The 12,309-nt window shown below is 30.0% G+C and overlaps 2 protein-coding genes across 5 annotated transcripts in view; one reads left to right on the top strand and one right to left on the bottom strand.

The window, feature by feature from the left end:
• KaiR1D (Kainate-type ionotropic glutamate receptor subunit 1D) overlaps positions 1-12,309 on the top strand; it is a 412,954-nt gene that overhangs the window by 122,825 nt on the left and 277,820 nt on the right. The gene's annotated exons all lie outside the window — the stretch shown is intronic.
• Positions 749-3,689, bottom strand: LOC114936166 (lysosomal aspartic protease-like). The gene is made up of 8 exons (XM_029309267.2): positions 3,531-3,689; positions 2,591-2,826; positions 2,288-2,415; positions 1,969-2,159; positions 1,735-1,857; positions 1,496-1,661; positions 1,260-1,358; positions 749-1,113 (listed from the first exon to the last, which is right to left on the bottom strand). The coding sequence occupies exons 1-8, from the start codon at positions 3,590-3,592 to the stop codon at positions 943-945; spliced, it is 1,176 nt and encodes a 391-aa protein (XP_029165100.1). The 5' UTR covers positions 3,593-3,689; the 3' UTR covers positions 749-942.

Below are 12,309 nucleotides of genomic sequence, written 5' to 3' on the forward strand. Positions count from 1 at the left end.
GCTTTTACCGAGAGCCAATTTGGCCGATTAGTGAAACTGGCATGAAGCACGTCGAAGTTGGTCGTAAAAATGTTACGCGAATGAGCATAACAAATCAATAGATTTGCTATTAGTACCGTGAATTTTGTGTTTTCGACTTCGCACTAGTAACAAGAAAGTCGTTTTATATTTTTAATGGCGTGACGTAAAAATAATTAAATTTAGAAGGAGTGAAGTTTACGTCAATATATATAATTTCTTGCTCTTTTTAACGCATGTTTTCTACATTATAAACATGTTACATATAGACACAATTGTACAATTTTTCACGCAGTGCTTCTTTGCACTTAGATATCCACTAAAGAATAATGTGTCAAAAGAAAATCACTTTAAAGAAATTGCATATACTTATATATTATATAATAAAATTTATATGTCGGTTTAAAATTACAGTTGGTCACGAGACAAACAATTATTTTTATTTCTATTTACTTGTTGTTTGCGCTTGTGTTATCAAAAGTTACTTCTAGATAAAAAGAAAATTGTATTCGTGAGATACGTGAATCTCTACATCGTTGTTTACTTTTAGATTGCTCGATTCTGACTGCACGTGCACACACACACACACACAAATATATATATATATATATATATATATATATATATATATATAATACGATATAATACGATCTGTTTTGTTATATTTCTAAATATAAATCAATTTTTAAAAATTTATTTTTCCATCTACCTTATATATATATATACACATATATACAATATATATATATATATAAGGTAGATGGAAAAATAAATTTTATATATATATACACACAGATCGTGTGTGTGTGTGTATTTAAAGAAAATATATCTAATTATTAATGGAAAATATTTTCCATATATATATCCTCCAAAACGAATAAATCGCAAAGTTATCATTTAAATGCGATGTCTTATTATATAATTTTAAGAAATAGCAATCGACACTTTTTTCGCTGGGGCAAATCCCATTCGGTGTTCCTCAAAATCAAACACGGTATAATAACGGCCAATAAATATATCGCCTAAAATCCAATTATCAACAGTTTTATACGGTGCGAAGCCGCTTATACACACCGTGCCATGAACTGTTAGCATCTGTATAGATTGAAGCACACACAAAAAATGTAAGTTTTCTAAATTTAAATAATTTCCTAGCCAGAAATAATTGTCAAATTAACGTCGATTCGACAATAATTTCTGGGTTTAAATCTATTATAGGATCTACTATATATAATATTCACCTGTAAGATGTAATCCTGACTGATAAGATCAAACATTTTACCACCTATAACAAAACTGATTACTGGCATCTCAGCAGAGTCTCTCTTGCTGCAGTTTACCTTTAAACAAAAGAGAATATCAAATTAAGAAATAGCAACTCACAACACAAATATCAATTTATATTTTAGTAACTTTTTATAATTTTTCTACAGAAAGCTATGTCATTGCTATGTGAAAAGTATAATTGTTTACTTACTCTATACTCTCCATTAATGATACTAGCTCCAATAAGATCATTAATAAATGAGATGTTCGTAATTGGTCCATATATTAATGAGGTACTTGTATCAGCGATACCTTGATATAACGCGCGCATGGTAAAAGTGCGCGAGATATGAATGTCCTGTTGATGTATTGTGATCCTACAGCACAATAATAATATTAACAATTTGTTGCAACTATGATTATGAGAATAATTTAGAAAAAATAACGTACTCATTTATAATAAATTTCCAGTATCTTTTCTTAATAAAAGGAACATACGTCAACTCGCCTTCGTAATAAGCGGGATCGGTACCACCCAATATTATTTCACCACCGACCTCTGTCGACAAATTTCTGTGCAGGTTGTATATTTTTCATATTGTAATATATATATATATATATTTTTTTTTTTTTTTGTTAAAAACATTTTTAGACATACGCAATGTATGAAAAGAAAATTCATACTTATTCAAATAAATACTGAGAACGGCTGATGACACTAGGCCTTGTTTTATTGCATTGTAGAATACAGATCCTACTTCATTTATTCTAAAACCTATGCCCAAAATACCATCATATTGTCCAAAAATGAACATATCGCTTTGCTCTTGGTGTGCTTCCGCAAATGTTTGATTGTGAACACTGAGATTGGCAATCTAGAAATAAATTGGAATATTAATGATAAAATATCACGAGAATGGCAGTGTATAAAAATACTTGAAAAATGTTTATAAATTACGATTGTAGTTGATTAAATTGGCCTATTTGTTTAATGATTACTTACATTCACTACATCAGTAGATATAAATCCAGTCACCCAGCCACAGTTATATGGAATCACAATCGTAACATGCGTATCTGGATTTTGTACAAATGTACTGGATCTTCTACCATCATATTTCTTATGTATTACTGTAAAAAATAGAAAGTAATATCAAAAATTATCGCAATAGGGAAATTTAAAAAATAAAAAAATTTTTTAAATAATTGCTGAGGAAAAATTGTCTCCAAATAACAAGATCTACTTGTATATTTTCGGTGTGACACCTTATATCAAACACTCTGTATATATTAATAAATTACTTACAGCAAGCTGTGGTTGAATAGTTGCAGTATACGGATGGTACCCAAAGATTTAAAGAATCAGTATCAAGCACTACTTTAAATGTCTGCGGCGGAGTTCCGATATTAATAATACCATAATACTGAGCATCTACATATTTACATAAAGGCATTTCGATCGTAGAAATTATTGGAATATTAACGGCAATGTCAAATTTCTTCAAAACGTGTCGAATAGAATCCATCTTGTATAATAAAATCCTTGAAATAACATAAAGAACATTCTGTTTTATTTTACATATTTTACACAATATAAGTATTTTATGCATTAGTTATATCAGAAACATTTATTAACTTCGCGATTTTTCTAGATTATATGATTTATGCGTTTCATATATATTTGTAATAATATTCACTTTATGGTTATCGAAAATTATATGTAGAAAATAAAGTCATTATAACTTAAAAGACTTTGATTTTTAGAACAAAAACGTATTACATGTAATCTGGCACAAGATGTTATCAAATAGAATAATATTCTAAAAGCAGAATATATACAAAGAGCTGAGTAAACAAACAGTACAAAACAACGCATTGGTACTGAGAATTTATATGCTTACACGTAAAAAAATTACATATATTTATGTAAGTGTTTCTTTCTCGAATCATAATACGCACGTTAACGACAATTAAATGTAGACCAAAACTATAAGGTAGACAAACAAATTTTGCGAATTCACATAGAATCACTTTTCCTATAACATATTCTATGTCGCCATCTTTTTACTAATAAATAAAAATACAATTTTGTAAAATAATTTCGTCGAATCGTTATTATGAAACGTTAATTACGTTCACACAAGCTTTGCTTCAAATCCAAAAAATCAGATGCAATTACGAAAAAAAATCATCTCTACAATCTCAATATTTATCATATCATATAACGCAATGCAAGGTGTACTTACTTGTGTAATTGTGCGTCGATCATCACAAAGATCGCGATGATCAGCATAAAAATGCGAAACATGTTTGCGAATTTTCTTGCGATTGGAACTTCGAATCACGAAATTTTCAACGACAAATATGTATGACCAGACACACAGAAAAATAAAGCGTTGTCGATTACTAACACTCTTATACTAACCTTGTATCGATATTTTGGGGCTTATATATACGATCGCGAAGCGCTTATTGAATGCTTGAACGGGGAGAGATTGGTAACGACACACGAAGCATTTAAAAAGAATTTCGATAGAGATTTCTATTAAACAATTTAATTTAAACATATATTTTTGGTATGCTCCTTTAATTAATACAACGTGTATTTAGATAAATTATTAATAATTAAATAAAAAAGCAATCCTAGTGAGAAATAACAATAATATACATATATAATCTATGTAAAAATTTATATTGATGATATGTAAACTTTATATCAGTTGACGAAGGGAAAGATTGAATTTTTTTCTTAAAACTACAAATAAATCTTAGAAGATTGATGATAAAGTTTCGATAAAGTTTCACGCAATGTGATGTGATATGGTATTTTTTTACTTTAAATTTTTATTCCGATTTGGGATATAGCTGACTATCATCATTTTGAAAAATTTTAATTTATTCGGTTGTTTTCTCATTTATTTATATAATACGATAAAATCTGTACACTCATTTTCTTTTTAGTCATTTTTGTCGTATGCTTTTGCCTCATTATCGTAGTTTTATTGAAATATCGCTTGTTTATATGCAATTTTGAATGAGAGGAAAAAAAAATTTTTTAATAAATCAGTATTACAAAAATGGAAGACTGGAAAATGTATATAATAACAATTATATTAAAGGAAAAAAATCATTTATTTTATTTTTAAAAAATTTATTTTTCAAAGAAATCTTAAAATATATATTAGTTATTTTTTACTTTACATTGGAGTTTGATTCTATTATTAACAAACAGTTTTTTGGATAAATTTCTGTAAAAGAAATAAATGGAAGAGAAAACTTTAATTATATTAGTGTAAATATAAATTAGTTATAAATAATTGATAAATGCTTGTAGTTTTAAAAAAGTATATTTTTATTCGTAATACAATTTTTTTATCGATAATGAAGAACAGATCATTCCAGTCATTACATTCAAAGGACTGAAGTATCTCTTTTAGTCTGAATCTTTTTCTTCGACCTGTCCAGCGTACGGTGACCTTACGTAATTACATTATCGCCAGCATAGCTCTTAGGTTCATTAGAGTACTTTAACCGACCAAATGTCTTCGTTAAGGTGGACATACCATCGGAGAAATAAAATCTTTATTATAATTATTTCGGCACAGGTTTTTTTGAGCAGTAATAAAATATAACAAAGTATAATATATAATTATATATATAAAAACATATAAAATACAATATAAAAAATATACATATACAATATGTTATAATTATTGATATGTTACACATGTAATTAATTATATATTTCATATTATATAATTATATACATTACAAATATATATTACAAGATATGCATAAAAGACGACTAATGTGCGTCACATATAAAATATTTGGAATTTGTGACAATGCTGTGTTGGGTGTACTTGGCTTTCCCTTCAGAATTAATAAACCTTTAAAAAACTATTTCCTTCCCATATTCTGAGTTCTTTCGCCAAAATTAGGTGTATCCGTTAGACGAATTATTATTAATTTTGTAATATAATATATAATTTAGAAATTTTTTTCTATATATTTTTTGCGTGAGAAATTAATTTAATTTTTTTCCTTGAAAAGAGATTCGATATGTTTTAAAATATTAATATAAATATATTATCATTATTAATGATAATAAATTAAAATTTAAACAATTATATAATTTAAAACAAGCATCGAGAGTGTCGACTAATTTTTTAAATTATAAAATATATTAAAAAATATGAGAAGAATAAAATTACATAATATAAGTACCGTACGTTCAAAACATCAGAAATTAATTAATAGTAACTCAATCGATATTTACTCGTGATGCGAAATTATATTCAAACACGAGAAATGTATGAATTGTTAAAATAATTATTGTTTATAAATACGTCCCAACGGTAATTCAAAATCTCTAGCACTCCAATTTCTACTTCGGATGAATAAATGCGCGAAATATTTGGCAAATATCTCCAGCCTTCATACATTTGCGAATCTTTAATCGTGAAGTTAATTATTATTCATACAAGTTGAAAATTACTAATTATGATTTCTGATTTACTTAACAATTGGCTGTAATGTGTAAAATATTGTTTGTTTATAACAATATTATACCTAAACTTTTATAAAAATATTTGAAAGAATTGTTCTACTTGATTAATTAGAAAAAAAAAACGAATTACGAATGATCGTTGAGTAATTTATTCACGGATTAAGTAAGAATTCTTTCCATTTTAAGGAATAGAAAGGTGCATTTAAACTACGCGTATTGTTCGATAGAAACACTAGAAATTTATGTCGCTGTCAGCGGATTATTAAATAACATTCAAATGCGGTGCAAGCGCACGCCCGATGCATTCTGTCGCGCGTGACTATGTTCCTGACGTAACTATTCTTGTTGTTTCATTTCGTCGACGGCGACACACGCGCATTATTTCCGACGAAACGCATTTGGGACTACGAAATACCCGCGTCCGCGGGGACAATCTCCGTAATAGTCTTGAGCGAAATTAACATCTCGACGATGACAACGAGAACGATAACGTATGCACGCTACCTACTTACGTATTACCCAAGTACGCGTTACCACCCACATCTACGATTATGTAATAATCAACCGTGCCGTCTCCCGAATCTGCGCTTTCCAAATGGATGCAATCGCGCTCAATTATAATTGCGCTTCTACGACGAGAACCTTTATCAGGGTTTTATCGTTGCAGATCGCGCTGTTCTTTCAATTCTGAAAACAGCGTAAAATATACTGACTTTAATATAAATAAAATATATTTAAATTTATGTTATTATATGATGATTTTAATTGTATTCTTTGTCTTAAAACAAGCAAGAAGTTGGAAGCCAAGGTGCTATTTAGATTCTACTTCATCATAGTTAAAGAAGTTTTAGTTTTTGATAATTTGTGAAGAAAAGTGTTGAATAGTTAATCTGATTCGTAAGAATTTAGAGGGAATAAAATGACCTACATATTTCTTTTTTTACAATACTTGTTAAATAAATAATTAATTTTATTTATCGGTTAAAAATAGTTTGTTAAATTAAAAACTAATTAATTAATAAAGAGAATGTTTTTAATGTGTGTCAGCATGAATTGAGTTAGAAAGCCGCATTTGATGTCAAATGCAGAATAAAGACCTATTGTGTTTATTATATATTTGTTCAATAAAAGCATTTCCATCCCCAGATTGTCATACTCTCCTTTTATTTTCTCGCTTCATCAAACATTGCACACAAGTCTAATAAAAAAAAATATTGAATATGCTTTTGCGTGGAAAACAGTTAAACTTTTCGATTTTATTGTTACTTTAATATACGTTTTGCAAAAGAGTGTATTTTGAAAATATATTTAATACATATACATATATGTGCACAGGGCACAGACACAAATGTATAAAGATTGAAAAATTATGTTTTTATTATATCAATGAATACGAGCTTTTTCAATTCACAATTCACACGTTAAATTAAACATGTAATAAATCTTCATAATACATTTTTGTTAATGCAGATTTTTTTGCAGTTTTATGCGGAAATATGCAAATCTCAAATTACAGGATATGTTTAATCTGTGCAAATGTAGCATGTAAAATTTAAAAAAATTTAACGCAATATAAAATTCGTATTATATGTATATACCTATATACATATGTATATATAAAATATCGATATTTTGTATGGAGAATGAATTAATTTAGAAATAATAATCACAGCTCACTTAAATTAATGCCTTAATGCGTAACGTCTCAAAATCGATTTGCATTGATTTGCTAAAATTATAAAAATAAATTATATACGAAATAGTAATGTTTTCCATCCCTCTCTTTCTATACAAATAACGTGTTTTGTGAAAACAAAAGAGTAATAGTTTATTAATAAAAATCTTGCATTTTATTTCGATAGAAAATGCATATCCACATAAATAGAAGATGCTTGTATTATTATAGTATGCCGCAATGTTGTGGTGTGGTGTAGTAATCTAAAGAAACTTTCAATGAACACGTGCAAAATTTTGTTGTGACCATACAAGAGCTCGGTTTCATCCAGATAATTCGCTCTCATTTCGGTAAATGTTCAGAAGTCTCAGGGAAGCGGAAATGCTCGTGAAATAGCAAACTTTTCTAGGAAGCTGAAAATTGGGTGAATGTTTACGAATATATACATTATTCACATTTCTATAATTTTGCGTGATTGTGTCAATCTGAAATTGTTAAATTTAGTGTTCGCTCGTCAATTTAATTTTGAATAGTTTTCAATGGATAATTCTACGACCACAATCGACGATTCTACATTACAAATTGCTAAATACTTTGATTTGAGATATTATCGTGATAAATATAAGATATTTTGACGTAAATGTTAAAAAATAGTCATTGAAAAAGCTTTACAATATCTTTTAATTAAGTATGAATAAAATTTAATATATATCTGTAATCTAATTTATTAATATATATAGCAAAATCATATCTACAAGCGCATTATTTTCATCCTGAAAATTGAGCAATTTTTAGAGAATGATATCATATTATATTTTTATTATGTACGGTTACATGGGGAGAACAAAGAAAAAAAAAGAAAGGTTTAATGGAATAAATTCCGAAAGAATATAAAACATAAAATAAATAATAATAACGAAACAATATAAATGATAGACAGTATCAATTTATATCGACGCGAATTCAATTTTTCAATTCACTTTGCTCTGTCATGACGTAGAACAACAACCTTTTTCATGAATACGTATTTATACGGGTGTTATACAGTACAATTAGCCATATTGTTCCTAGTAGCTAGAACTTCCTCTCTTCCTACTGTCTCTCTCTCTCTCTCTCTCTCTCTCTCTCTCTTCGCCTCTTTCACCACCATTCCATTCTCTCATCCCTCTCCTAAATCGAATGTACGATCGGATGGCATTGTTTGCATGCACTGCGATGGTACGAGAGTAATCGATGTAGTGCCGATAGTCATTTTGGAATTCGCAAACTCTTGCAAACTGCAGACAGTTTGTACAACAATAACGACATGTCGGTACCTGCGTGTGCCGCTTTTTACTCTCGCACAGTGCTCTATACGCCTATACGCCCCGTTGTCCATCGCTATGAACTTCGAAAAAATATTCACGAATATCAGATCCAATCCTCAAACTTGAAAAGAGGAATCCCATACCTACCCGCAGCGCGACGGTTGCAAACATCGCATCAGATATACACGCGCGATTCGCGCACGCGGAAATGGAATATCGCTCTCGATTGATCGGATGACACTGTCTCTCGCTCTGGTTCGGAATTTCACCAAGTTTCCGCCGATTGATTATCAATACCCGCGGTCTTTCTCGAAAAGAGTTCAAGTGAGCTTTCGGATTCAAAAAAAATACATAATAAATAAAAGCTGCGACTATAATTTTATCCTGATACAATGATAACTTATTAAATATTACGAGGCCATGTGTAACGAGCAATAAAAAATTATTATAAAACTTGGAAAAACTTTAATTTAAAAAATCAATTACGAACGTTTCGAACTCTACTTAGTCTTCTTCAGTGCGCAATAAACATAATAATAAATAAATAAATATAAATAAAAATTCTAATGAAAAGTCGCAATACAATGTCAAAATAAATTAAATAATTATGTCAAAATTAAAAGGCGAAATACGCTAACAATAAATTTAAATTATCAAAAATAGTTCAACACGAACAGTCCCAATTAAAAGCAAAAATCGAATTAAAATAATTTATCCGGCTGATCAATATTATTTTAAAAATTATTATTGAGAACTCGGAGTGGCACTTAAACATTACTCCAAACTAACCGCTCATCGTTAGTCGGCGAAAGGCTATCAGTCCGGCAATGATCGTGTCCATCCTCTCCAAGTTTTTTTAAAATATTATAAACTGAATTTAAAAATTTTATAATATAAAATAGAAATCAACTTATGTATGTGTAAAAAATTAAAAATTAGTTAATTGTTGCTTACAATTGTCTCCGAATAAATTGAGATGACCATGCCTCTAATTGTTGTTGAACGTAGTACTTGACTGATGTCGAGTCATTTAAAAAGTTGAATAAATAGGTGTCAAGTCGCAAAATATAAACATTTTAATAAGTCTAAAAATTTCCTATTAAATTTATCCTGATATCTATATTATCGGAGTAATAATTGTATTCTCTAACTGATTATTCTAAAAATTCAAGAATAAATAAAGCTCTCTATTGACTGAGATATACTCCTGCTGTTATAATAAAAAATACATTTGCGTTTGAAAAACATACCGTTAAAACTTGGAATCTCTCATTGACATTTGACCTAACTGCATCGCCGTCGTTACGATAAAAAGAAACCGCGAAACTGCTCGCAATTCAGTACCGCGTTAAACTGCTGCTTAATTGCAGCTGAACTCAAGACGATTAGCGAAGCGTCGTAATGCACGACTGCGACGAACAAGTTAGTTGCGGTATGTAGAGAAAGCAGATAGATGTGGCAAGTTGTATTTTCCGGTAATAAAGATCGTGGGTAAGCGTTAAAAAAATCAACGTTATAGAATAAAGATAAAGAGTATTTGGATCTTTCAGCATGTAATGCGTTACAAATCTCCAGTGCAAATTTAATATCTTTTCATCTCTTAGATAAAGTCTTCGTTACTTTCTATAAATAGATCTAAATATATTGATTTCTTTCATTACTTAACAATTCTTTTTTAAACTCTGTTTAATTAATTGTGAATACAAGCGCGGCTTGATTTTTTATAATTTAAAATACATTATTTTAATTTTTTTCTATTATAATATATTTTACTGGTTACTTGAGTTTATTGCTCGAAAAAGAAGAATTTTTCGACGTAAAATATTTTATCAAATAAATGGACGATTTCCACCATAAAATGATATAACACTCTGAGAAATTGTCGAGGAAATTTTCGAGATAAAAGTTCTGATATTTTTGTCAGCTGTAGCGTTAAATAGCGGAAAGTTGTTGAAAAGAGACGCGAAGTTTTACAAGTCATGCGAGATGACCAAAATAAAATGCTTTCTTCTGCCTCTATTTAACGATTCCTTTTGTCATCTAATTACCTTCGAAATAGTTGCTACCGAAGTAAATCTTCTTTCGTAGACAGTGTCACGACTAAGAAGTGTCATGTAATTCTATTATGCAGACTGTTAAGATGCAGAATGGAAGCTCTAATCGTGCGCGGGAACCTTAAAGTCGCGCGATTGTTTAACTCGTAATTAAGGAAAGCTCGAGAAGGGAGAGTACGATACTTGGTTGCTTTCGTAATTCGTTACATTATTACTTGAAAATATATTCCAAAAAATATTAACTGAATTTAATTATTTTAGAAACGTACAATTGCGTTGTGAAATAAATTATTAAAAATTAATGACAAAACATTAATTGTGCTATTCTCAATTGAAAACTATTATGCACCTTGTAATGAAATAATGATGTCATATCTTTCATATAATTAAAAAACTCCATCTTCATCTCGACTAAGAGCCAAACGCGATGTTATTGCGACAAATTAATATTTAGAAATTTTTGGAATTTTCATATAATTAATTAAATATATAAAAAGGAATGTGTAAATAGTGTGAATAGATATATTATAATTTGCCCATTTTGCAAGCAAAATAAAGTTTATTAATTTAATAATTTGATATTGCTGTATCATCGTTACCTTAAAATATCGGTGAACTTTTGTGCAATATTTTATTATAAAAATTGTAAAATAATTTTAAAACACAATGCGTACGAAGAATGATTTTCAAATTAATTCTTTCCCTCTTGTGCAAATATTTAGTGATTTTTTCCAACTAATCTCTGATATTATACTTCTCATCAACTATATATAACTTGATTCAACTACGAGATCAAAATTATCGTGTACCAAGAATTTTAGCAATCTTACTTTCTCGCTGCAAACGCGTATCACCAACTGTATCCTCTCGTCGTTCCGAAGCGATGTACTTTCGGTTAGATTGGACGGGGGAACTGAAAGTTTTGCTCGGTGGAAATTTCTCGTACCAGCAAGAGAGTGGCCACAGGGAAAATCGATTGCATCGTCCCGCGAGAGTTTCGCGTTTGGTGGCTACGCACTGATCTGAATTCGAAGCGTACTATCCTAAATACAGGGTTTGTCCGGAAAGTAATGCGTCGCATTTTTTTAAAAAAGAATTTATTGATCGCATAGGTAAAACAACTTAAAATTGTTCGAAGTATGACCCTTCTGCGTCAATACATTTTTGCCAACGCGATTTCCATGCGTCATAAGATTTCTGGAACTCCTTGACTGGGATGCTGTTCAGGGAGGCCGTCGAAGTAGCTTGTACGTTGTCAACCGACTCGAGCTGTTGTCCTTTGAGCTCCCTTTTCAGCCGAGGAAATAAAAAAAAAGTCCGCCGGGGCCAAGTCGGGACTGTAGGGCGGCTGCGGCACCGTTGCCACACCGATCCGGGTCAGGTAGGCCGTAATAACAAAGGCGGTGTGAGCCGGCGCGTTGTCGTGATGGAGTTTCCATGAAGCGCGGATCTCCTTTCGGACGCGGGCGATCCTGTGAT

This window comes from Nylanderia fulva, unplaced genomic scaffold (genome assembly GCF_048542155.1).
Source record: "Nylanderia fulva isolate GAGA-0341 unplaced genomic scaffold, ASM4854215v1 Scaffold19, whole genome shotgun sequence".
NCBI lineage: Eukaryota > Metazoa > Arthropoda > Insecta > Hymenoptera > Formicidae > Nylanderia > Nylanderia fulva.